The following is a 27,281-nucleotide window of genomic DNA, read 5'->3' as shown; positions in this document are numbered from 1 at the left end:
CTAAAAGCTGTACACACAAATGCCTGTGTTGATGGTTGTTCATGGGGGAAACGAATTTGGGGTGGAAAGGAAATAGGGTAAAGGGGAGGGAGTCATTGGAGAAAGGGCCAATTTTCACTTAACCTCACAAGTTGAAATTCAAGGTACGTCGGATGGTGTAGCTTGTGTTGATTCAATGGATAGAACTATCGCCCCCAGTGTCTAATCCCGGTTTATGTCGTCGGCTTGCTTCCACTTCCCTGTAGAGCAAAATATCGGAATGCAACTACTGCCACAACCAAGTCCCATAAAATAAGATATTATCAAATTTATGCGGTCTCACGCTTGCCCTCCTTCAACTCCTTCTGTAATAATAGTCAGTATTCGAATGCGATGGAAGCTGATGATCGGAAGGAGGACGAACCAAAGCCTTCATTGTGCCGTGGAGAGCATGTCTGTGGTTTCTTCTGAACTTGGGGTCGGTACCCTTGAGGGATGGGTATCTGGAGGTCTTTGGCTTCTTGATACTGCGCGTCGATGTAAAATTAGCCCCCATTCATCCCAAACCGGTTATTAACTGAAGTAGACGGAATTTGCGGTTATTGATCGCGATAATATGTAGGGAATCGTACCCGTTACGGTGAGCCTTCTTCGACTGGTTGTGTTGGGACGAGTTCTTGGATTCTAAAAAGGGGCAAAATCAGTACAATGGACTGTGAGGCTGCCATATATTGGGATCGTAACATACTCGCCATTGCGACTGTTGTTAATTAGCAGTCTGTTGGATTGTTGTGGTGGTCGATTTCGTATCGTAGAAGAGGGAATTAATTTTCCTCCAAAATGATCTTGGTGCGGCGGTTGCTCGCCTAAATTTCGATTTAATCACGTGAATACGACTAGCTTCCCCCGCTGGAATTCCACTCGCCCTTTTGCATCGAAGTCTAGACGCAACTTGAATTCTCGGTATTCGTTCCGTTTACTTTATATTGAAAGGTTATCATGTGAATTTGTATCTTTATGGCCCATGGTCAAAAATATCATATATGTCATTCAATTTGTTTTCCAATCAAGTATATGTACAGTACAAGCTCTATCACATCTACTCCAGCTAAACCTAGCAAAACTTACAATGCTCTACTACCCAAAACCATAAAGAAATTTCAATGCCCTCATTTTTGCTATTACTCGCTCAATACTCGAATTTGTTTATTACTTAGCAATGACTGGTAGAACTTGCTTGGCTTTTGACGCTGCAAGATCTGCGGCCTTTTGCAATTGCTCTGATCTAATCTTTCGAAGATATCTAAAGAGAAGAATGAAAAGTAGCTCCATCCTACAAAAGTATTAGCTTGATTAAATTTCATTTGGGTTAAATTGTATGGGCCGAGTTTTACCTTTCTTTCGTCATCATTAGGAGACCTTGAACAATGAGTCCCTTGGTGATTTGTGGACCGATTCCCTTGAAGAGGCCCAGCAATCCTTCATTATGGATGATGAACTGCATTACTTCGATAAAACTTTTAAAAGGTTTACCCTCTCTGGAAGGGGGTGGTCTTGACTGAAGTCCAACCTTTGCAACAATCAAAGGCTGGGTTACAATGGTTGCAAGGGATTTGGACATTGCTCCCAATACTATCATTTCAATTAGATCCCGAAAGTCCCACTGAATTGACAAACTTACCAAATGCTTCCCATGGTTTGAGGTTTGTCTTGCCTGGGAAAACAACCTCTCTCAATCTTTGATATGCGCCATATGTAATGGCAGGATTAACAACAAGCACTAAGCTGGCCTTGAGACCTCTCCAAAGACCGGTCCAACCATCTTCGCTATGGATAACATCCCGAGCTGTATCTACCATCCCTTTCCTTTCACCCTTTTTTTGTGTTTGCTGACGAGTGGTAACTACTGCAACAGGAATAGTAAAGACCTGGGCAACAGCTCCTGCGACGGCTCCTAAAGACAATTCGATTGCAGTGCTTGGAGGCGTGGGAACTTTCTGGGAAGAGAGATATAACGTTCGAACGACCGAGTACCAGTAGAAGTAGGCAAAATTGGTTGAGGCGACACCAATCAAGGCGCCATTGATACCAGCGTAGAGTCCAGCAACTCCATCCTCGGCTACAATCTTCGAAATCGCATCCCAAGTCGACGTATAGTGGACTGCATCGTCACCCGTTGGTGCTACATCGGTCGGCTTGCGTTTGACTTGAACTTGCAGGCGAGTTTTCACTCTGGTAGAATTACGATATTAGCCACAAAGTACCAACAGATTCGTAGAATATAAGCAAACGATTACATACCGCCTTGCGAATGCGCACGCAAACGGGGATCAAAACTTACATATCCAGGGGATATACCATAGCATTTGCAATTACAGCTCCTGTAGCTCCAGCAACTGCCAAACCCCATGGTGGAATAACGGCTTCTTTTGATTGTCCTGTCATGTTGGATTTGTAGAATATACTGAACCGACTTTATATTCTTGAGTAGGGGGAATATAGAACGATTGTATTTTAAAATTTCATGGAGCAGCAAACAAACAAGCAATAATGGATATTGAGTCTGGGTATTATTAGGTAAAGGAATAAGTTTAGTGCAAGGTCTTTTTTATATCTTATTTGAATTTTTAATAATTAATAAAAGACACAAGTATGTATCACAAATCCAGATAGGTAAATAGGAGGTTATGAATATCTATGATATGATATTAAGTTTGAAGAATTCCTGAATCATATTCCTTCCTTCTTCATAGTTAGCCGTTATGTATTGCTATCATGCGCGGCGCGAGTGTCGGAGTTTGTGACGATCTTAAACCTCGGCTCGGATATTCGCCATGGGACCGTGCATTTTATTCCATCATTCCACCGAATGTCCACTGCTCCATGCCAAGAACTCTATCGTACTGTCCACGGTTATCCTTAAACATCCTTGCCTCAAACAACCTTGACCTTAATGGGATGGATCTCGAGTATCACGTGGACATTCAGCTCTCTTGCAATTGATGAAACGGATGGGAAACGAGGACAATCCAAGCCGTTGGTTTAACTACATAAACAAGCAAAGCATAAACCCAGATTGATCAGACAACACCCTTACGACTTTGCTCATACTTCTTTCTCCAGCTTTAAAGTGAATCTAGTCTCCGTTGGCAGTCTGAAAAGCCATACATCAGACGAGAGAGCATTTGCTTAGGGATATGGCTTGATATCTACCGTTCGATAACCCTCTCATTCATATGCTGCTCACTTTCGTATCCAAAGCAACATTCCTCTATAAGAGTTGTTGTAGCCATTATGGAAGCCAAAGCTCTTGTACGTCAATACCCATTAATCCGAGTGATGGAACAAGTCATTCTGACACTGGAGCTAGGAAACGGAGTTGAGCATTGACAAATGTAGCTCCAAGGAGGAAGCTTTGAAAGTCTCTATCGCTGCTATTGAGTTGTATATTGAAGTTTCGAAGCAAGTACTTGGGAATGCCGAAAAGGCAAGGATCAACCGAAAATGCAAAGCATTGATGTTGAAAGCGGAAGAGATCAAGAAGTCATCCACTTGGCCTATAAAACCCGCTTCAATCTTCCTGAAAGCTCCGGTATCCGAACGAACCTTGAGTAAACATGAAGAAATTATCTTGCTCGAGGGATCAAGATTGCATGGATTTATTTTCCCACGGTGGACCTCTGAGCCTGATGACACGATATTTGAAGCATCATTATATACGTATGTAGATAGAACCGATGAGTAGTATACCGAGACCGTTTACTGACTCCAATAGAGACTCTTCTGAGCTAAAGCTTTCCGAGGATCAAATTGAAACATTTGCAGGTTGGAAGAGACCCCACGAGAGGGATGATGTTCCTTCTCAAATGCTGAAAGATGTGGAAAATACCGATATTCTTATGAATGCCTCTAAAGATATTGATCTTGTCCAGGATATAACTACAGATTGCTCCGTCGTAGCCAGTCTTTGTGCGGGAACAGCACGTGCTGGAAAGGGTCACAGCAAGGTATATCCATTTTCGACTGTCATATTGAACATACTTTAAGTTTACTGACTCTTTCCAACAGGTACTGGATACCATTCTGCGCCCATATGATATCAAAAAGCAGAGGCCGAGATCATCTAAAAATGGGAAATACATACTCCGTCTTCAATTCAATGGCTGTTATAGAAAAGTCACAATAGACGATCGGCTACCAGCTTCAAGTTCAGCTCGCAACCTTCATGTCGTGGATAGAAACAATCCTATGCTGCTATGGCCTGCATTAATTGAGAAAGCATATCTTAAAGTGCGAGGCGGCTATGATTTTCCAGGCTCGAACTCTGGCACAGACTTATGGATAATGACTGGATGGATTCCCGAGCAAATATTTTTACAAAGGTATTAATAATATACCCTTTCCCGGGAATCAAGCTATACTGACCAAATTGATTGATAAAGTGACGAAATTCAGTCTGAATTGCTGTGGAAGCGTATTTATAAATCTTTCGAGTTCGGCGATGTCATGATTACATTAGGGACTGGTAAGCTGACCAGAAGAGAGGAAGCTGACTTGGGCCTGGTTGGTGAGCACGACTATGCTATTCTTGACATGAGAGAATCTGGATCTCAACGACTATTACTCGTCAAAAATCCTTGGTGCGATGGTATGGCTTGGAAAGGGCCTAGACGAAGCCCAGTTCAGGAGGAGTCAGGAGACAATACTTGGACGGAAGGTCTCCGGGAATCATTAGAAGCGTCTGACACATCGAGAAGTTCCACCAAACCAGGTACTTTTTGGATGGCATTTGAGGATGTGATACAGAATTTCGAATCCTTGTACCTCAATTGGAACCCCGGACTCTTTCGTTATAGACAAGATCACCATCTCTCCTGGACGATTCCACTCGTTAATAACATCGGAACATTTACTCAAAACCCTCAATATGTAGTTCATTCTGTTAAAGGAGAGACTGTCTGGGTATTGCTCAGTCGACACTTCACTACAGAAGAACACGATATTGCTCAAGGTTCAAGTACACAAAGTATCACATCCAAGTCCCTCGGCTTCATCAGTCTGTACGTCTTTGACGCCTCCGGTCATCGCGTTTATTTAAGCGATGGCGCTCTACACCGCGGTGCCTACGTCGACTCTCCCCAAACTCTCGCGCGGTTCGAGCTACCCGCAAGCACCTCCTATACAGTCGTAGCCGCGCAACAAAACCTCCCTCTCCCAAAATACTCCTTCTCGTTCTCCTTCTTCTCTCGCTCTCCCCTCACCATTTGTTCCGCCCCCGACAGTCACACCTTCAGCACCTCTCACCCCGGCTCCTGGACGACCCGCACAGCGGGTGGCAACGCCAGCTCTCCATCCTACCCCTCAAACCCTCAGTTCAGTATCACAATCACAGAACCTACCGATGTAATGCTCGTCCTCGAGGCAGACAAAGAAGACATCGCCGTCCACGTAACCATGATCTGGGCCTCGGGACAACGCGTCACCGTCATCAATTCCCGCGACATAGTCGGCGGCTCAGGCGACTACCGCCGCGGCTGCGCGTTGGCAGAACTACACAACGTAGCCGCGGGCAAATACACCATCGTCTGCTCCACCTTCCAAGCAGGTGAAATCGGAAACTTCACCCTGCGCGTCAAATCCTCGAGCAAATGCGAAATCCGACCCGTCCTCGCCGAAACAGCAGGCAGACTCGTGGCCAAACTCCCCGCCCTCGTCTTCCAAAATGGAATCGATAGAATGCTCGCGCCCATCACCGTCGCCCGTCTCACCCGTCTGAGATTCGTCGCAAAAACGAGTATGGAAAATCGACCGCCGCCGACAAAATCGAGACCGAGTCTGAGAGTTAGTATTGAGAAGGGTCAGGGCCCTAATAAGATTCTTTTGGAGTCGTCTAACGAGGGAGAATTCAGCGATGCGCCGGCGGGGATCCGCACGAGGGATATTGATATTTCAAGCGAGATGAATCGCATGGGGGGGATCTGGGTGGTGGTGGAGAGGCTGGGCGGGAGGTTGGGGTTCGATGAGGTTTTTGTCGAGGCGTTGAGTGATTCCAAGGTGGAGATTGGGGTTTGGGGAACGGGGGATGGATAGGGGTGATGTGTATGTATGTATGTATGTATGTTTCTCTTCTTTAGTAAAGAAAAATCAAAATAAAGAAAAACAAATCATCTTCTGTCCTACTCGTGATTGAAATTCACTTTTCAAAAAAAAAAACCACAAGAATGTATACACATGATGGCTAGAGTCTAAGATTGCCCCCTTAGCGAATCTGGAGTTTGAGTATACAGTAGGTAGTGGGTAGTAAGTGTATAGTATGTATGTATAGACATGAAGTCGAAGAATCCTACTATTCAATCCATCCAAGCCTCCAAGCATCCAAGCATCCATCCGTTTACTCATTGATCCATCTGTCCATCCACCCCTCCACCAATTCCTCACATCCAATATCCCTCCTCCCCCTCCCTCTTCCCCTTCCCCTTCCCACTTTCCACATCCCCTCAAGACGAGAAGAAAAAAATCACCTTGAAAAAGAGGAAGGCTCCATTCCATTCCATTTCATTCCATTTCCAATCCAATCCAATCCAATCCACTCAAAATGACAAAAAAACAGCACCAAAAAATAAATAAAGAACACCCCCTAAATCCATTTCTGGTATCAAAAAGTGCCTCCCACTCCCATACTCCATTCATCCATCCAATCCATTCATCCCATTCAATCCATTCGAATCCAAATCCAAATCCGAATCCGAATCCGAATCCAACCCCATAACCATCAATTCATAAAAAGCGAGAAAAGTTTATGCGTGCTTGCCGTTCGGTTCTAGGTGTGTAGATAAAATCTCACCCACTCAGCAGAGGAAACGCAGAAAATGCAACGCAGCGCAAGAAAAAAGAACAAAGCCTCCCTTCCTAATGAAACACCACCACTCCGCTTTATGACCTTTTGCCCATTGCAAGAAGAATCTGCAAATTGCAATTTTATCAAGCGCGAAGAAAATAATCCGACCCATATATAGATAGACCGATAGATGAGTTCTTTAATTTTTTTTTCAATTTTTGACTCCCCGCTCCCCTTCTCCCGCAACTGTCACTACCCCGCCCTGTCCAACGGCTTTCAACTGCCACCTCTACGTCTTCTGCCTTTACTCGGACCTTCCGGTCTTTGCGCGAGCACTTCTCGCAAGAGCGGGTCGTCTTTATGTTTATCTGTGTGATGTGCTCTTACATGTCTATGATCGCTGCAAGTTAGAAGAAAATCCAGGCATTTATTTGCATTTCATTCAGAGGCGTGAGAATTATCAAATTGTCAATCAACATTCAAAAGTCTCCCTCCACGCCGTGTCCAAAAGATAGAGAAATTCAAACATACCTTTGCAGATTATCCGGCCTTGGATATTTATGCTCTCTTTCCGGACAGAAAGGACACACATAACCCGGACTATCGTGAACCAAACCATGTCTAATCATTTCATTTTTCCTCTTGAACCCCTTTCCCCCCTCGGCTCTCGAACATCCTCTTACCGTACAATAATGCGGTCGATTGGAAGAATGTACATTTGCATGGGAATTTAATAAATACTATTTGTATATGAAATTAGCATCTTACAGTTTAAGTACCTTTTTCTATATAAATTCTTTATCTTGAACATCCAGAAATCCATCAAAAGCATGATCTCATTCGTACCTGTGTTTGAAAAGGCGCAGCAACACACCCCGGATAGTTGCACTGATACCCTCCAATCTGTGGGTTCGTAATCCCATCTATACTCATGCGATCAATGGCCATAGTCGCGGGAGTTGAAGCTGATTGATCAGTACTTGGCGTTTCCGCATTGCTCCCACTGCTATAATCCGCCGTCATACCGTATGGACGCCCTTCAGACGTTGAAAGTCTTCTCGAACTGTTCGTCGAAAACTGATTGAATGATGGTCCCGAGGGGGACATAATATCTCTCCGAAGACCATTTGGAGAGTTAGCTGGTGATGTTACTCCGGGTCCAGGAGGAAATCGTGAGATAGATCTTCCTGGGGATTGGGAGTATGAAGTTTCATTAGAATTGGGCAGTGGTTCCTCAACAAGCTGTTTCAATGATTCAGCTATTGATGGTAATTTAATATGTTGACTCCCATTGCTATTTGTAGAGCCGGATTGGGGTGGAGAGTGGAGCATAGGTGGAAGACCTCCAGGATCGTTAGGTGGGGTAGAATGCGTTTCCTCTACGCTACTTCCCCGTACCATAGCATTTTGATATAATTCATGGGAAATGGAATGTAATCTGACTCTCTCTATATCTATAACATCCTGTGCTTGTGACTGTGACTGTGTTTGTGAATTTGTATTGGCATTGCCATTTGCGGGTACCTGATCAGCTTCAAGAGCTTCCCCAGTGGAACCCAGCGAATTATTCCGAGACTCCGGAAATGTACGCTTCATTATATCAACTGCCATTTGGGCAATATCAAGATCGGCTGTTCCAGGAGATATATCACGTCCCGGGATTTCTACCGCCGTGCCTCTGATGGGACTTTCGTCTTCCTCACCCTCGTCTGAAGGCAGAGCCTCATTTCCAGCATGCTGCGCAATGTCAGGACGTGTCCCTCCACCCATCAAGCCCACGAGTACAGCATCAGCCTGACAAGCGCGACTCTTGGGTCGTATCTCCCCCTTGCGTCCGTCCGGACCAGCTTCGGGACTGATGGGAGGAGGCGGATGAACCTCTGGGGGAGGAGAGGGTCTGATATTAATATGCATCGGTTTTAATATAGGACTGTCGCGCGGACCAACGTCATCGGGATCAAAGTATGTATCTGCGATCTCGGTCATAATTCCATTGAGCCACTAAACGTATCGCATACATTGAACTGCCAGGCAGATATTCATAGCATACAAGGCATGCAGATGCCGATTGACTCGAAAGTAGCAGAGAATACAGCCAGATGATGAAAATAGGATTGCATGAATAATCCAAGTACCGAATGGGATGATGGATTCGTGGGGGAATGAGGGCCGCGGCTCGAATCGTTTATAGAACTTGTCGGCTCGTTCTTGCAACGGATAATTTGACTTCCAAGGTTGCGATTATATTGCGCGAGCTTCTAATCGTACTTTCCCGGGATCGCTCAGCCGATTAATAATATTGCTGACCGAGGATGGATAATAAAATATACACAGTGAAATTAGAAGGAGAGGCAAAAGAAAATTATAGTATAAATATGGCCAAAATAGTATGGTTGAGTGAAGAATAAAATGAAGCGTGTGCGATCTGTATAGAGAGAAGATCCGGTGGATCTGCCCACGAGCTAGCTTCGTTGATTACTTCAGACGACCGTAGAATTAGCGCAAGTCTGGAGCCCCAGAGTCCCCTCTTTAATGTCCAATATGCATTATTTGTCAAAATTGCATAATATGTTCAAACATAAAAAAATTGGTCAAAAGTGTGGAGAACAAGACTGAAGGACGAGAAGTCTACGAGAATTGCTTGTTAGATGTTAGATGCTAGATGTTAGACATCAGATGTCAAAGTAGACTAGACAAGAAAAGACACTACGCGGCCAGATAGACGAGTGTATGTGTAGACAAGACGTAAGAGTAGCGGTGCGGTAAAGTCCTTCCTTCCCCAGGAAACAAGTGAGGAGAGCATTTGATTGGGTTTTTTATTATCTTTTATCTGGTCATGAGTGGGTTGTGTATCTGAGTGGGTGGGTGAATTGGGATAGATATGGATCCGGATATATCTTGGGCTGCTGCTTTTCTTGTCCAATATGAAAGAATAGACCCAGATCAGTAGCACAGTACAGCTTTTTCCAGTGCTGCGTACATTATACCATTATGATACCCGCATACTGATATTGCTGGGGCATCCTCTGGCAACATGACCGGCAAAGCCGTCGAGCAGTTTCTAATTTGAGATTTCTCAGGGTTTGGTTGGAACATGTATAATGTACCTAGGGAGCTAGGTAGGGTGGTAGGGGGGCAGTGTGGTAGCTGTCAAATCTATCAAACCATATCTGCGGCCAGCAGAAAAGGATCCATGGAACGCTTCGAAATGCGGAGTATCTTTCGCTCGATCCATCCATCCATACTACTACAATATAACTTACTTGACGAGATATGATGAGAGAGGAGAGTAGAGCACAGTAATAGGACAAGAAGCATTAGCACGTGAATGACCAAGTACTTAAGGTATGTACAAGTACATATAATCTAATTTGATTCAAGGGACTCGGCATCTATTTATGAAACCTTTCGCATTCTCTGTAACCTTACGTATCAAAGAAGGCAGTGCGTGCCGGTAGATTATTAACCAATGTTGCCAGTGTCCAGCTAGAACTAGACGACAGATCATCAGCTTGTATAGTTCAATGGTTCCCTTCAGATAGATAGACTTGTATCGATATTCTCTCGTGTCTCCTCCGTAACCTATGTATTATTGTTCGGTATGGCCGTCACGAGAGTACCCTATGGGCTGGGGGAAATCTAGAGCACTTTTCGTATACCTCGGAAGTCTGGCCGAGTATATTAGTCAATACATACTACCGTGAATACATAGCAGTGTTAATATCATATCATGTTCATGTACCTCACTCAAGTAGGCGTGGTGTATGTGTGGCTTATCCTCATAGGTGGATAGGGTAGCATTTTGATTTACGCCGCTGAAGAGCGCCGCATCGTAGTATTCGTTTGCCGAGAAGGGAAGAGGGAAAAAGGAAGAAGAAAAATCAGACGGTTATTGATAATATGGTTTATCTCTTTGCCCTCTCTGCCCTCTTTGCCCGCTCTGTCCTCTCTGCTCTCTCTGCCCTCTCTCCCTCTCTCTTCGACCTCGATTCTCAAGCGAGCAACGAAAGCGAGTATCACACGGCCACGCTGACTTGAACTTTCTTGCGTGGAATTACCTACCCAGTTAGATTCGAGAACTGCAACCAGGAATTAACGGCTGTTGTTAAGTTCGAGAATTGAGGCTGTACTTGTCTTGGGTTCTTACCAGGGGAGGGGGGCAGGCACAAATGAAAATGCTTCATTCTTTCATGGTTGAATTAGGTCAAACTTCAGAAATATCTAACCTGGCTAGTAAGCACACATGCAGCATCAACCATGATAGGACCAAGACGAATGAACATGAAGATGGATGGACATTAATATTATTCACCGTTACATTGAATTCGAAACTACTTCCTTCACCCTGTCTAGATAGGTAGGTCTCTCATATCCTCATCTCCCATCTTCCATCTCCCCATCTATTCATCCGTTCTGGATGCTCACTCTTTAGAAATCTCTCTCTCATCTCATCATATTAAGTTCCTAATTCATGAAACTTCTACTCCTCTACAGTGATCTCACTTGATACACTCAAAATCATCCTATCCCTCCAATCTCACCAATTGTGTTAATACCACATAAATAACAATGTATACCAACCACATCACATAATATATAGTATACAATATACAATATATAATATATAACCTATGACCTATCACCTAACCCCGCACCTCAACCTCAACCCCTCAACCATTCATTCATTCATTCATTCAATCCCCCAATCCAATCCAATCCAATCCAATCCATCTTATCTAATCCAACTGAATCCCCAAACTCCCAAACTCCCATTCATTCATTCATCCATCCATCCATCCATCCATCCATCCACACAAAATTCCAAAACACACCCCTCCTCTCCCCGTCCCATCCCATCCCATCCCATCCATTTCCATTTCCACTCTTTCACCCATCCTCTCTACCCACCTCTCTACCCACAAGTACACCCATATCAACCACCCACACCACCATGCGGCTAAAACCACCACACCACACCACACCACACCACACTCCCTCACATCTCACAATCCATCCACCACCATGAGCCGCACGCACGCACGCCCCAATCCAATCCTAGCATCGGATAACATAACTCGAGCGCAACGTCGGACGAGCCATTTCCATTCCCTTCCTCACAAAACGAGTGATCACAACCGTAAGCATTCGGTCCATTTACCGATTTCTTTCTCTTCTTCTTCTTTTTTCTCTTCCCTTTTTTCTTTCGTTCTTTTCATTTTTTTCGTTTTTTATCCAGGGGGGTGTGGTGTGTATAAACGTATGTATGTATGCATGTATGTATGTATGTATGTATGTATGTATGTATGTATGTATGTATGTATGTATGTATGTATGTATGTATGTATGTATGTATGTATGTAAGGTATGTAATGTAATGTATGTCATATGGTATGTATTTATATAAACGTATGTATATTGATATTCTCTACAGATTAGATACCTAGACAGACAATAGACAAGACAACAGACAGATAGACAGATAGAGATCCAGTCCTACAATAACAACTTCCAAACTTCCAACATCAAATAACCCCATCTACTACGAGCTACCTACCACCTACCTACCTACTATTTCCCCCCACCATACATACCACATACCACATACCACTACGCCACATACCACATACCACATACACATACCACATAACCACATACCACAATACCACATCTATATACTAAGACTATACGAGATACTATATACCACAAACCCCACGATCCATCATATCACCTCCCATCCCATCACATCACATATCATTACCCCCTTCCTCTCCCCCTTCCTCTCCCTCTCCCTCTCCCCCCTCTCGCCTCTCCCTCTCCCTCTCCCTCTCCATCTCCCTCTCCCTCTCCCTCTCCCTCTCCCTCTCCCTCTCCCTCTCCCCTCTAAAAAATCAAATAAAAATCAAATTAAATTAAAGCCAAACAAACAAACAAACAAACAAACACCACAGTGCATGTAAATCAACCGATCCCTAACTTCTAACTTCTAACTTCTAACACAAACCCCCCTTCCTCCCTCTTTCCTCCTTCCTAAGTGAACCTAGGTAGGTAGGTAGGTAGGTAGGTAGGTAGAACGAAATCCCAACCATCCCACCGCACCAGTGCAGTGCAGTGCACCACACAAAGAAGGAGTGGGATAGTAATAATAAATAGTACGCGAACCTCTTGTTAAATTAAACAAAGTTACCCTGCCTCACTCTGGACGGAAAAACGGACACACCAAAGCCGCCAAAATCAAGACTTTCTTCAAAACACTATTAATTCAAAATTCAATAATAATTTGAAATAATATAGTAAACTAGATATAATAAAACGATATTATAGAATATCAACTTATAAATAATCTGCTTCAAACAAAAATTAAAAATATCGATTATTGATTTAAATAGATAATTTTGGAAATAACACTGTTTTTTCGGTGTGCCGTTTATTTCGTCCAGAGTGAGCCTGCATACATACAACATACCTAGTACATACATACAACTTTAAAATTGAGGCGATATCCGCGGCTCACCTAATCGAGCCCGATGCATCCGAAAATATACCTCTAGGTAACGGAATAGATAGATTTCTATACTGACTGTCACGTTCCGTTTTCAATCTCGTGCAGATAGATTATCTGAACATGTTCAACATTTTTTTGTTCAAATTTCTTACAATTTTGAGGCTTACATACAAGCTTACATGCATATGAACCCTGAACGCCATTTGCGCCTCCAACTAATGCTCCAACCCAATCCGTCATTATCCGATACCAACCAAAACGCGCGCATGCCTCTCATTGCAATTTATCAATATAGATTCTATCTCTGACTTGATCCCTTAATATTCTCCTGATTTCCTCCCAAATGCTATTCTCCCCGAACAAAGCTCGTACTGTACACAGCTCCCCGCGCGGCTCCTTAGAGCATTTACATATGTTCAATAGGTTCTTCTCTAAATTTGTGAATCAGCAATTGCCCATACAAAAAACACTCACAAGTACCAATGAGAGTTGCAGAAATACGTGACAAAGAAGAGGGGTTCTAGACAAGATCTAATGACGGGTGGACGATGTCAAAATTTCGATTGGACTTACGGCAAGAGCTCGTCCACATCACGAACGATGCAGGACTTCAAAGGAGGTCGGACAAGGTCGTTGAACAAGAAAGTTCCGTACACAAGTAATACGAAGCCAAGAACTTGTAACCACTTGAAAGTTTCCCATCCCAGAAATAGTGATACAATCCAAATAAAGAGTGTACGACAAGTGTCGATGGTCGACCTAGATGTGGCGCTGACTGTTCTGGTTACGGAAAGTCCAAAGAAATTGAAGCCGCTGAACAGGTTAGCTAGAAAGAAGAGATAGAGTGAGAGAAAAGTTACCCGATGCTAATCATGATAAGCACACTTGAGACTCCAATGGCTTTGTACTGTGTAATTTGTCTCCATCCTTCAACAAGATCGAAGTATCCATATCTTCCAGCTGCGGTTCTACCGACTGCAAGATGGAGAATGATCATCCCGAAGATTGTAACTCCAAACCCGAACAGACCCTCCCAGCCTACAACTTTGAGAGGTTCCAGAGCGTAATTTTCTAGAATGTATTCCTCCAAAACGAATTGAGAAGCAGTAAATATTTGAGCGCCCGCAATTAGAAATACACCAATAATAGCGCGTAGGGCTTCTGGTGTTCTGGCTTCTCTTGCGGCTAGCTTTAGTGCGTCGTGTACAAGCGCTGTTGAAGACGGCGCAGCTTTATCATCCTGGTAAAGAGCTCCAGCCAGACCAACAACAGCAACTCCAAGAACAACGGTCACCAAAGCGAACCATTGGAATAAGTGAAGCCTTCTTTTCAAAAAGAGTACACTGAAAACTCCGACAAAGAGCACCAAAGCCCCTCGAGTCATTTGGTAAATTGAAGGGACTACAAACAAGAGACCGACGTTCACTAAGAAGTGCTGTTAGTAACAGCATGGTAAATGTGATCTGTGGACACAAAATGTTGATGAATGAGACATCTGGAACGTGGACTACTCACTCAAAGTTGTTCCACAGATATCACAAATAGCAGGTAGGGCTAACAGCAGCACTCTCCACCCCACCAATGGTAATCTGTTTTCATCCACATCCATTGCCTTTGCAGTCGAAGTTGTCAAGATGCTCGCTCCATCGTTATCTGCGGCATCTCCTTCATTTGTATCAACTGCTTCATAACCATTCTCTTCCGGCTTTGCGTTCTTTGCGACATAGCGGCGATAAAGAGAAAACGCGCCAACAAAGAGCCAGCAGCCCATTTCTCCAACGAACATTTGAGCTGTTTGTATGACCGGTTGCTCGAATAATGCTCGTTTCTTGGGATCGGGATTGTCGCAATTCCGGACGCAAACATTGTCCTAGCTGATGGTTAGCAGATAACAGAAACAGACTCGAAGTGTATACTGACTTGATATTTTGTGAGAAGTGTATTGCAGACTCCCGTAACCAGCATCATGGCTACCAGGAACGGTATGAGCACTTTGGGGCTGATCGCCATCGTGACGATATGGGATGGACAGACCGGCGGAGGCGTGTGTGTATCTAGGTCAAGTAACCATATAGTTTAACAAAACTACAACTAATCGCAAATTGTCATTCACTCTATTTTCCTTATGTTGCAAAAATGTAATGAAATAAATAAAGATCAGAATCCGATATAGTCGTATTTGTATAATGCGTGGTGAGGTTGATTACTCTTTGTCTCATATCTATTGGGGCACGATTAGGAGCTAGGTTGGAGGCTGGAGCTTAAGGAAGGAGAACTCGGGCGGTGACGGTTTTTGGTTTAGCCGATGACTATCGGAACCTCACTCCCCTGCTTTCCATCACAAGATCATTTTCTGACTCGAGCCAACAACTCAATCATCAGTTACTACGAAGCACCTATCTATGAACATGTCACAAAGTGTATGAAGTTGTATGAAGTCTATAATAGACAGTTTGGCTCATTGATATTATCATGTAAGTAATGTATGAATCATCCGTTGTCACATCTTATGTATGATGCACAGTACACACCGACGTCAAGAATCACCATGCTATGAAAAGCATTCGAGCGTTAATGTCTATATAATGAAAGAGAGAAGATGTCTTTTTTTGGTTCCGTAATGCGTCTTAAGTCATGATACATGAATATACAACTGCCCATTAACCCTAATATCCCATGGGCTATTCAGTTTATACATCAAATCGGGTCGTAAAACATAGACACGTAAATGCTAACCAGCCAATTCCACTCCCAAGTATGTGAAAGAGGTAAATGAAAACGGATTGTTGATACACTGCTTGAAGAAATGAATTTTAATGACTTTTACGCCGCCCAATGCTAAATTTTAGATTTTATACTCCGACCCTATGCCTTATTTACCAGCGGCGGCCGCAGCACCTCCTCGTCGTTTTGGGTTGCTTCGTCCAGGTCGTTTCTTGTTTTGGTTGCTTTGATCGCTTCCTTCAATAAATTTGAGGAGCTCATCAATGCTTCGGGAATCGAGTCCCCTAGGGGTATCTCGACCAGCAGCAGCCTCAACAGTTTGGCCGATTTGGGGTTGGACTTGGGTCTGTCCAAGAGTGACACGAGGAGAGACACGAATTCCTCTGTTTCTGCGGGCTTGAACATCCTTTGCGTGTTTGGCAATCGATACAGCATTTTGAGTAAGCTGTTCAAGCCATTTCTCTGCTTCCTTGGTGTTCTTGTCCTCTGCACCTAACTCAGTAAGGAAGATGTTGTAAGACTCGCGCATACGGTTGACAGCGGATTTGGAGTCTTGATCCAATGCCAAAGCTTGAGCCAATTGGAAGAGTAAAGTTGCAGCATTGATAGAATGCTTTCCGTACACCTCCTCACAAATCTTGAGGGATGCTTCAAACCATGTGCGAGAATCGTGATACTCCTTCAAGTGTTGCAGCATAACTGCAGCATTGTTGATTGTTGTGATGGAGTCAGGATGGTTTGGACCATAGACAACCTTCCACAAATCCAAAGCGTGCTTGATGTATGTCAAAGCCAACTTGGTCTCTCCACTTGCGTGTGCAATGAGTCCAAGGTTGAGATAGTTCAAAAGTGTCTCAGCATTGTCAACGCCTAATGTTCTCTCGGAAACTATAACAGCCTTGCGGGCGAGTTCCATAGCAGCCTCCTTCTCGTCGAGTTGATAATAGAGCATCGACAAGGAGTTGTATACTCTCGCCACTTCAGGGTGAAGAATGCCATAAATTTGCTCGTGTAATGACAAAGACTCCAAGAGCAATTCTTGGCCCAGCTTCTTTTGGTCTTGTAGAAGAGAAATACGTCCAGCTTCCAAAGCTTCTTCTGCAAGGGAGCTTCTTGGAGACGCCTCTTTGATGATTGGTACGGTGTTAAGGATGTCATCTGGGTTGAAGGTGACAGGCGATGCGGCATTTGCAGATACAACAGAAGCAGGAGAGGCTTCACGGGCATTCTTCTTCTTCTTCTTGCCGTTGGTGCTCTTTCCGGTGGGGGCCGCGTCCTTTGTGGCCTCACCATTAGTTGCCGGTGGAGCTGCTGCTGCTTCAGTCTGCGATTGCTTTGTGAAATGGTAATGCTTCATCTCCAATTGGATACCAAGCTTCAAGGAAACTTCGCGAAGAAGTTGCAAGTGTTTGATACCTGCAGTCCATGTAGAGTCAAGGGTGTAGCGGAAGCGACGGAGAACTTGACCTTCAATCTCTTGCTTAAGACTCTCAGGGGTAACCTCCTTGAATTTCAAATCTGCCTCTGGATAAAGCGCAGCTATGGCCTCATCCACATCTGGTTTTGGAGCTGCGTTCAAATCTGTGCCGAGCAAGCAATTGAGCAGATGGGCAATGCATGAGCTCGTCAAAGGAATAGGGAGGTAACGGAGATAGTTGCCAGCAACATGCTTAAATGCTCTCGCCACCATCTCTTGAACCGCCAAAATGCGTAGGGATTCGAGTCTCTTGCCATCCGCAAGAGTGGCCACTTGGCCGAGGTATCTGAGATTGATACCACGTTTATGAAGGAGCCTGCTCAAAGACTGTCCATCCATAGGGAAACCAACATCACCTTCCTTAAGATCCTTCACAAGTTCAGGTAACACTGTCTTGCGCAAGAATTCACAAACCAATCGAACTTGTTGTTCATCCTCGGCAAATTCGGCCTTCTCTTCATCGGTTTGTGGCTGCTGTCCACTGAAAGCATCTGGGTTCAATGCAAACTTGAAATCGCCAATATCAATTCTTTCCTGATCAGGCTTGCTGGGTTCTGCAACCTCATCCGATTCGCTCTTCTTGGTCAATTCTCCATTCTGGGTTGGCTCCTCGCTTTTAGCTGGCTCCGATGCCTCAGTTGCAGCCTCGATTTCCTTTCCTTCGGCAGTAGGCTCAACGGCTTTCTGAGCCTGGCGCTTACGTTCCAATTCGCCGTTTACCCATTCGCGCATCTTTACTTTCCAGTAAGATTCCACTAATTCAGGTCGGATAACTGTCATGCGATGTGGATATGCAGATTCACTCGCCGCATCAACCTCCTTGGGGCTGTCAAGTGCAGTACCGACTTCCTCCATCCAAGTAATATCCAATGGGGTAACTCTGTACAAATCAAGAACGTACTTTCTTCCGTCAGTACCCAAAAGACCCTTAGTTTCGATACTGCCTTCGAGATCATGACGCTTTGCATCTTTGTCCCAAACTGCATGCTTTTTGACTTTCAAGGCCTTAGAAAGCTTCTCGAAAACAGACACAAACTTCTCATCCGATGCGACAATGTCCTTGCCATCCACTGCACCATAGTCGATTTGGTTCTCGCCTGGGTCACGCTGTTTGAATATTCCTGGCACAATACTTTGTCCAACAATACGCTTTCCAAGATAATCAACAACTACAGTCCCTGGAGTAAACAAGCCATCAATATCCAATTGGTTGACCATACGGACTCCCATAACATCCTTGCCTACTGCTGCTCTAGCGGCCTCGTCACCACCCTCTGAGGCAAAAGTACCCACACCGTCGGCTCCAAAGGAAAAGAAAACGTTATTGTAGACGAAAATTTGAGCATCTTTGCCTTCTGTTGGGTTGAGAGGAGCTATTTCACCCCTAGCAACTAGAATCGCACCACGAGCTGCAGCATCGTTGTAGTCAGCGAACAACTTCGAAGTCAATCGCTCTCGGAATACACGATCCTGAACGGTGTCTTTTGGTAGTTCTCTAGTAGACTGAAATTCTTCGTTCCAATCCCGCAAAGTCTCGCTGTTTTCAATACCAGCAATTAAATAATTTTCTTGAGTGCGTGTTATATCAGCTTGATGTGCAACAAGAGGCGCCGTTGCTGATGGCACAATCCAAGGGTTTGAGGGAGTTGCATTTGTGATTTGGAATGTAGCCAAAGGTTCTTTGGTATTGTTATATTCCTGGAGACTCTTGAAGGACTCCTCAAATGATGGAGACAAATCACTAAGAAGTGCTAAAAGTGAGTGCGCGGAATGAGCTTTTGGCGCAGATTTTGGCGATGGATCAAATTTGCCTGTTGAGGATTTGTTCACGTAGAAGCCAGATACGTGAGATGTGATCTGGAATTGCTCCCCCTCGTTTGTAGTGACCTGTAGATAGAGCAAATGTCCCTTCTGTCTAAGATGGTAGGGTGGGGGATTCCAAGGAGAGACTGAAATTGACTTGACAGTCTTTGGCCCTGGCTCTTGTGCTCTTGGTAGAAGGGTCGAGAGATTGCCGGAAGCTTGGAAGTCAAATCCAACCATTGGATGTGAAGGAGCTGTACTCGTGCCGTTTTGACTGGATTCCTTTGATGTAACCGAATCAAGCAGCGAAGCTCCTGAAATAATACCATTCAAGGTATCGGTACGATCCCCGGCAGCACCAATAAGCTCCCGTACTCTGATGATATGTATTCTTGCCTCCTTCTCTGTGTACGGGTCCTCGACTAAGTGTATTTCTGAGTCCGCCGTTAAGCCAGGGACCTCGGATATCTGAACGAAGTCATTTATTCTCTCTCCCTTGTGCTCAAGATGGAAACATGAGTACTGGAAGGTTCCGGGCAGCTCGATTATTGATTGGCGAACATCGTGTATAGCTTCTTGAGAAGAGACCTAGCCATCTGAGCATTGAACCTGCATATTTTGTGAGGGGGTTTCACTCACGATGATCTGAATTTTATGGGGCTCGCGGGGAAGCACCACAGTCAATTGAAAGACTACGTTCTCGCATTAGCATAAAATCTGGATAAGTCTTTAAATTGCCAACTGATCCTACCTTCACCGCCCGCTTCCCCACCATCTTCTTCTTCATGGTCAACACCATTAGTTATGGCAGTCTCTTCAGTGGCAAGCTTTTGCGAGCTGCTTGAAACATCGGTGGGGGTTTCTAAAGACATTGAATGTTAGTAGATGACTCATGGTAGGCCACACATTGGAATGACAAGATCAATTGAGGTAAAACTTGAACATATATGTAGATTGAAGTGCTTTTCGAGCTCTATAAAGTGCTTGGGGTGGCTTACCAGAAGTGGTGTTGTTAACCTCATTGTTAACAGCCATTTTGTACCTTGAAAAGCTCTCTTAAGTAGGTATAATACAATAATAAGAGAAGAAGGCAAAAATCGATATTCCAACACAAGGAATGGCAGGAATTCAAAAAAGACTTTGTTGATTTTGTTGTACAAATGGAGTGTAGAGAGAAAAGAAAAAAACCCCTCTTCTGTTATGGATGAATTATATGCAAGTGAAGAATAAATTTATTCCGTTTTCTTCAAATCCAAAAGGGAAAGTACAAAATTTAGTTGAACGCACGGAAAAACCCGGCCCGTACCAGTATTATGACAATCCTTGCTGACATCACCACGACACGGCATTTGTTCACTACATATACCTAGCGAGCCTCCTCTCTCTCTCAAAAAAACATCAACATCAAACAACATCAACCTTACCTTTCTTATTTGCATACAATTCTTAATTTCTTTTGCTATTAAAGATTCATTCTCTAGATTATTGCTTCTTGCATTCTTCTATAGAGTATAATTATTTGCTGCGAGAATTGCGATTCTGTCTTGTCACTTATCGCGCAGAATCCAATTAATACATCCAACTCAATAGGAATCAGTATGCTTGATCCTCGCTTCTTTGACTGGGGTTTGATTAAATTAATGATCCAAACTATAGGTTAATATCATGGAGGAAGGGGATGTTCCATTGGGAACAGAATCGGAAAGCTTCTCCAGTAGTTTCACTCCAGTGCGACGCGATGAATCAACGTTGAATAACGGCCGACTTGATCAGGATATTGAAAAGGATTGGACTACAGCTCGATGCAATCGTTTATTACGGCCTTTAACCTCCCGGATTGCAATTCTGCGTAAGAATAAACAGAGCTCCCTCAACTGTGTAAACGCCCAACCTAAAAAGGGCAAATCGCTCTTTGATAACAACATCGATGCATCAGACGATCCAATCTGGGGCGTTCGAAAGAGGATCGGTACGACGTATAGCGGGAAATCAACATGTAAAAGAAGAGACACCAGAGGACCGGGGCGACAGGTCGACGTCTCAGAACCTTCTCTCCAGCTACCACCATATGGGAGAGTGGTATCCTTAACTGATCTTTCAACTGAAGATATTGCAGTTCCAACGCCAGTACTTAACCGAGCATGGAGACCATCTGCACCGTGGAGACAAACCAACCCACCCTATCTCCCAATATGGACTATTCCTGAGGATTGCCAACAAAGGAGGCCAAAGTCTATTCTAGCTACGGATGCGCCTATCCGCGCTCGCCCAACAGGTAATAGCGCTCAAGTTTTGAACAAGATGCGGGCTACAATGGGTGCTACTAGCTTTCATACTCTAGAAGGTATTTATAATGGCCTTGATGCATTACTGAAGGCAACACGTTCTACTACACATAAGAATCACAGAAGAGGACCCAAATCATTGCTATCTATGTGCCTCACAACAGTACCAAAGTGTATTACCATGGAGGAAAAATTGTTATTTAGTGAGATCAAGAATGTAGGTTCTTACTCGGCCATTGAAAAGAGGGATATCTCTACAGAGACTTACGATGAACTCGAGCGGTTATTTGATGTATCTGATCGGGGCTGGAAACACCTTCGAATACTCGTTCGAGCTCATGGTGTTCAGATAATTTGCGATGCAATTTTGGAAGGGCTTTTGGAATTCAACTTTAGTGAACTACTCGTCGATCTTTGTATATATTCAGGACATTACGACGAAGCAGAACTATTACTTTCAAGTCTACTTTCAGTATATAAGTCTCCTGCTCCAAACCAAAGAGCTCAAAATCATGCGTTGCCTGGGCCACTGGCCACGCTTCGTAGCTTCGTCGAAGAGACAGTTCGTACAGGGTTTGCATATCGACAATTCTCCTTGTTAATTCAAAGTGGAAACCTTCCACTCCCATGGGTAGCAACATCAGCATTTGCCCCGGTATGGACTGGTTTGATGCAGGATTTATCATTGAATCATACGAGAGCAGATGCTACGATGCTCGTGGATGCCATGCTGCCACGCCTTGTAAATTACGTGGCACTGCCTAACTCCTCGACGGATACGGGCTTTCATGAAATATGCAGATCAACATTGTTAAGCGTGCTGACAACGATTACATCCATCATACTCCTCAGTAGGGGTGAAGGGGAGCTTGAAGGCGAAGATGAGGGTGCGGGAAAATTACCGGTGGCAATGGACACACCGGTGGGATATTTGACTCAACATGAAATACAGGAGTTTGACCACTTCAGCATCATTAGCAATACTCATTACAAGCTTTTGAAGAATTGTCTCGAGATCGTCGGGCGTAACAACAAGGAAAATGCTCTCAGAAGTACTATTTTTTCCCTGGCATGTCTAGTGACTGAGCCTAATGCAGATGATATCCCAGATTTCATTATCAACTCTCTGTACGAGACGTGTGTAGAAGACGCAGGGAATGCAAAGTCAAATATCGAAGCCCCTTTTTCGTTTGTCCAAAAGCCGTTATCTGCCTACGATGAGGCTGTTAAGTTTTTAACTTCAGTGGCTCGTTGTTGTGGAAAAGGAGCTTCTACCTCTGGTTTCGAACATCTCCAGTATATACATCGGAGACTCAAAAAGGTGAATACAGGTAGAGATTTAAAGGCGAGGGCAATCTGGCATGGGTTTGTTGTGGATAGCGCATTTGCCTTCGCACGAGTGACACCGGGCCAAAAATACCTCGACTACGCGGATTCTATGGATAGCGAGCTCCATGCAGGTGGCCCAAAGAGGCCGGAATTGACGACAACAGAGGCTCGCCGTGAATCGACAAATTTTAGGTGGGAAGAAGGCATAAGCTCTTGGGTAACAACAACACCTGCCACCAATATCAACAAAGCCAAAGGCATGACTACCGACTTTGAGAATGAAGAAGTCGAGCTTGAATCGCCTTCAATTGTCCGCTCACAACGACCTATACGATTAAGTCGAGGAACAAAGAGGAAACGTGATAATATTGACCACGAACAATCTACCGGGCCAGAAATGCAAGCACCATCAAGAACTCAAATGGGAACAGGAAGAGGGAACGCCGCATCCTTAGGCATCTTCTATAACAATAGCAGTGACGATGAACTCAGCTTCAGCCATGGATCATTCGAAAATCATCGTGTTTTGAAAGATCTCGGAAACGCGGCACCTCGAAGTCGATTTAAATTGGTCAATACTAAGCGACAAAAAGAAAATCCACTCACCAGGGAACAGTCGCCATTCAGTGAAGATGAATTGGGTATGTGAGACGGCATATACATCGGCTAAATCTCTATATAGCTAAATGGGGGATTGTTGCCTCTCGAGACGACGATGTTTCATGAAACGACTATGGATTTGTAGAACAACAAAGCAGACGACGACTACTCTTGCGGATTTAGTAACTATCAAGGAGCTTTTGGGAAAGTGTAGCGTGGAGTTTCAATGGAGGAACCTGTGACATCGGCAATTTTCATGCTCTGTCTATAATGAGAGAGCATTTGGCAATTAGATCATCGGATTGCTAGAACACGGTTATTATTGTCAAAAGGCAACACGAGTCCTTCATAGGACGACGATGCGATGATTAATGTATGAAAAAGTATTTGCATGCAATTGGGCATGAAAGCATAGGTGTCTGAGGTTGGCTTGGCGCACGTGGATATGGACGGTTGGATTCAGCTGATCTTTACTGATCAGGAATGCCATCATGATTTGGGTACAATGCTCGGTTTATCTTGTATACGATTGGTGTTAAGGAATGCGTTACGCGTCATTTGACAAAGCGTAGCTTTGGTTGGAGCCGCAAAGGATCTTTGCGATTTGGATGTGCCAATGTCACTGTTGGAAACACAGATATTTCCTGGCATATTTTAATACTCTAATACAAACTTATGCGATACATAGGAAGGCTTTTCCCGCCATGTATCGGTGAATCTGTGAGCTGAATTTAATACATTATATGGTGTACATCTCTCATCTAGTATATACCCATTTATCAATGCAGCGGAGGCTCTTCCGGGACTTGTTCCGCCAATTTTATGAGAGGGTGAGCGGGCGACCAGCTCCAAAATATCTTTAATCCAGCAACTCATCCGCTCTTCGTTGTTGTAAAATTGAATCATGTACAAAGTACGAAGTAGATATTTCAAGGCATCTTCAATCCACTCTCGAAATATCACTGCCTTGTGCGCTACGTAATGGAATATTTTTTGCACCTTGCCCTAGTGTTATGTTCTATTTCTAGCTATGTAAGTATCCATTATCCGTTCCGACGTCTCCATTTCGTCTCCATTATTGTCTCCAGATCGTATGTCATTGTGAAAGTGCGAGCACCAGCGCTGTCCAGGCTCCGCTCGATAATTACGGTATCCATGTAGACGCTGTGAATATGTACCTAGCTCAGCCTAGGTATTGTATTGTACTGCTGTGTAGTTGCTGAATGCTTAGCTTTTTTCGAGGGGAATTTTAGATTTGGAAATGAATGAATGAATGAATGAATGAATGAATGAATGAATGAATGAATGAATGAATGAATGAATGAATGAATGAATGAATGCATAGTGAGACTAGGGGTTGAGTTTTGGAGAGCAAGGAATGTAGTGCTTGTCATTTGTTGTTTGTCACGTCGTTGCTGTCATTGCTGTCATCTGGGCTTTTGATGTAAAAACGGCGGGAATTTCTGGGTTGGTGTGGTGGTGGATTCTGGGGGAATGGATCACCGGTGGATGAGTGAGTGTATTGGATATATGATTATGATGATGGATGGATGGATGGATGATATCGTAGAGAAGGTTTCATAAATATGTAGGTAGGGAGGAAGGGGTTTTCCTTGCCAGGGGGTATCGGAGGTTATAGTCGCTATCGGGACCGATGGGTAGAAGAGTATGTCAATTTAAATGGTTGCATTGTGTGTAGGTAGGTGTAAATAGACCTTGCTACCATTGTGGTACAGTATGTTGATCGGTTACATAAGGTTACATACATCGTATTCTTTCGACGGAGAAAAGGCAGATTGACTCTCCTCTGTGCGGAGTACAGAGTTCTAGAATACATACCTAGATACCTCGATACGAACGAAATTCAAATATATTACTTTTCAAGATTTTGTAGTTCGTATTGCATTGGGATAATGATATGGGTGGTGGGTATAGATATGGATATGGATATGGATACGGATATGATATCGTCGACAAGGAATAAAATTCATTTTGCTGAAACATGTTGGCAGGGTCGTTGTATGGATTTCCCTGACTTCATGGATTTAGGGTTCGAAATGACATTCCTGGATGAGTTTTAGATGTTACGGTTTGTTTGTTTGTTGGTTTGTTTGTTTACGGCATGTGTTGCCTTTTGGAGAATGTATTGCAGGCTTGCAGCAGCAGCTGTTGCATGTTAATTTCTAGCAAGGGATTTAGTGTGCGATAGATGATATATTGTAGAACTTTGGGAAGGAGTAATGTTTTTTGGGCTTCTGTTGTTTTGTACATCGTACATCGTACTGCGATGCATTATTGAGGGCACAGATTAATTAGATCATCTCACAGGACTTACGCGCTGATCTGTTCGACTGGATTACAAATATATAAAAATGGAATGATGTCTAATCGCAGTGAGGCTTCCAGAGCGAAAGGATTTTTGCGATGCGATGCTACCTATGGATCAGCAGTTAGTCGTTTGTTTTGTCTGGTGACTTGTGAGTTCCTAGGGATCTCTAATCTTCAATGAAGGGGGCAGAGGAAGAGGCGATGAGGATTTTCGTATGCGGTGGTACTTGACGGCTTCTGTACTTCGTAGGAAGAAACACTTTTATGCGTGATCGCGAAATTGTAAAGATTGGCGTGCATTATTGGTGATCTATATCTTGAGTATTAATATATGCGCGAAAAGATTATGATCGAAAGTCATTTCTAATTGTTGGTAAGGTACTAACACTATATACATTGTAAGGACGATGGACCGACCCGTTCACCACCTGAATGATTATCATGACTATTCATTGCATCACCAACTTTCGGCTTCTAGACTCAAGATCTTCTCTTCGACAGATGAACAGATGACCTACAAGGCTATGTAGAGGCTCATCCTACGGATAACCTTCTCTGGCCTCCATCGCGATATTCCCACGAAATCCTAGAGGATACTCTTGGCGCTGAGAGAGATACTGTACGGATTTAATTTGTCAACCTGTAGTCTCTAAAGACTGCAAGGGACCATTCGGGATATTTAATCCTCACATCGCCAAGCTGTTAATCCACCAACATTAGGGCCAGCATGAGCTAATCTAATAGGGTACCATTATTTCGCAGAATGACATCGCTAGGACACTACCATGTATTGTGCCTCTCTACTTGAAGAATTATTTATCCAATCGAAGAGCTCAATAAGAAAGTTCTTACTGCGAAGGTTGCTTATTCTTCCTTCTCAGCTACAAACCCTATCTCGATGCATGCTTTTTTGTTTGACTGCTGACTCCCTTAATTTTCGGTACCGAACCCCTGTCATGAGCACGTCCTTCTCGTCCCCTTTCGCTTCTTGCATATATTTATGAATTTCTGAAACGATAAACGCAACACAAATCTCCACATCTACTTGATCAGATTATACCCCCGATTTACAAACTTATTTGAGCCAATCAGTATTTACTCTGTATGTCATGCTCTTCTCTCTCTCGACTTTTACTGAGTGGTCGGCAGGAAGTTAAAGACCTCTCGTTGTTAGGTGAACACTCTAGAGTGGTTGTGGACAGCCAATATATACACCTACTCAGCCACAGATGAAAGGTCTACTTGGGCACAGATAATGCAAACTTCGTCATCTACCATGGTAGCTAATCCGGGACTATTGAAACGAACGCCAGAAATAACTGCCATCCCATCCATCCTGTGTCACCACCGACCCTTCGGCACTTGCATTCATCCTGTCAAAGTATCACAACACTTGGGAAAACATACTACCAATTC

General features: G+C 43.9%; 6 protein-coding genes across 6 annotated transcripts; 2 read left to right on the top strand and 4 right to left on the bottom strand.

Annotated features, from left to right (window-relative positions):
- Positions 1–1,004: 1,004 nt before the first annotated feature.
- EAE98_001949 (uncharacterized protein) lies at positions 1,005–2,711 on the bottom strand. Its single transcript, XM_038949568.1, has 4 exons — positions 2,321–2,711; positions 1,661–2,211; positions 1,374–1,611; positions 1,005–1,312 (listed from the first exon to the last, which is right to left on the bottom strand). The coding sequence occupies exons 1-4, from the start codon at positions 2,422–2,424 to the stop codon at positions 1,189–1,191; spliced, it is 1,017 nt and encodes a 338-aa protein (XP_038814553.1). The 5' UTR covers positions 2,425–2,711; the 3' UTR covers positions 1,005–1,188.
- Positions 2,712–3,273: 562 nt separating this feature from the next.
- On the top strand, positions 3,274–6,069 carry EAE98_001948 (uncharacterized protein; the record flags this gene model as incomplete). Its single annotated transcript, XM_038949567.1, has 5 exons — positions 3,274–3,291; positions 3,350–3,699; positions 3,755–3,986; positions 4,048–4,361; positions 4,422–6,069. 5 exons carry the CDS (start codon positions 3,274–3,276, stop codon positions 6,067–6,069), a joined length of 2,562 nt encoding a protein of 853 aa, XP_038814552.1.
- A 1,024-nt stretch (positions 6,070–7,093) lies between these two features.
- Positions 7,094–8,803, bottom strand: EAE98_001947 (uncharacterized protein; the record flags this gene model as incomplete). Its single annotated transcript, XM_038949566.1, has 3 exons — positions 7,094–7,208; positions 7,349–7,557; positions 7,664–8,803. 3 exons carry the CDS (start codon positions 8,801–8,803, stop codon positions 7,094–7,096), a joined length of 1,464 nt encoding a protein of 487 aa, XP_038814551.1.
- Positions 8,804–13,725: 4,922 nt separating this feature from the next.
- Positions 13,726–15,329, bottom strand: EAE98_001946 (uncharacterized protein; the record flags this gene model as incomplete). The annotated part of the gene is made up of 5 exons (XM_038949565.1): positions 13,726–13,750; positions 13,893–14,132; positions 14,180–14,744; positions 14,835–15,189; positions 15,240–15,329. 5 exons carry the CDS (start codon positions 15,327–15,329, stop codon positions 13,726–13,728), a joined length of 1,275 nt encoding a protein of 424 aa, XP_038814550.1.
- An 862-nt stretch (positions 15,330–16,191) lies between these two features.
- EAE98_001945 (uncharacterized protein) lies at positions 16,192–20,358 on the bottom strand (the record flags this gene model as incomplete). The annotated part of the gene is made up of 4 exons (XM_038949564.1): positions 16,192–19,911; positions 19,963–20,015; positions 20,075–20,185; positions 20,322–20,358. The coding sequence occupies 4 exons, from the start codon at positions 20,356–20,358 to the stop codon at positions 16,192–16,194; spliced, it is 3,921 nt and encodes a 1,306-aa protein (XP_038814549.1).
- Positions 20,359–20,988: 630 nt separating this feature from the next.
- Positions 20,989–23,586, top strand: EAE98_001944 (uncharacterized protein; the record flags this gene model as incomplete). The annotated part of the gene is made up of 1 exon (XM_038949563.1): positions 20,989–23,586. The coding sequence occupies one exon, from the start codon at positions 20,989–20,991 to the stop codon at positions 23,584–23,586; it is 2,598 nt and encodes an 865-aa protein (XP_038814548.1).
- Positions 23,587–27,281: the final 3,695 nt, after the last annotated feature.

The sequence above is a fragment of the Botrytis deweyae genome (genome assembly GCF_014898535.1).
Source record: "Botrytis deweyae strain B1 chromosome Unknown BDEW_003, whole genome shotgun sequence".
Lineage (NCBI taxonomy): Eukaryota > Fungi > Ascomycota > Leotiomycetes > Helotiales > Sclerotiniaceae > Botrytis > Botrytis deweyae.
This window is presented reverse-complemented; position numbering and strand designations above follow the sequence as displayed.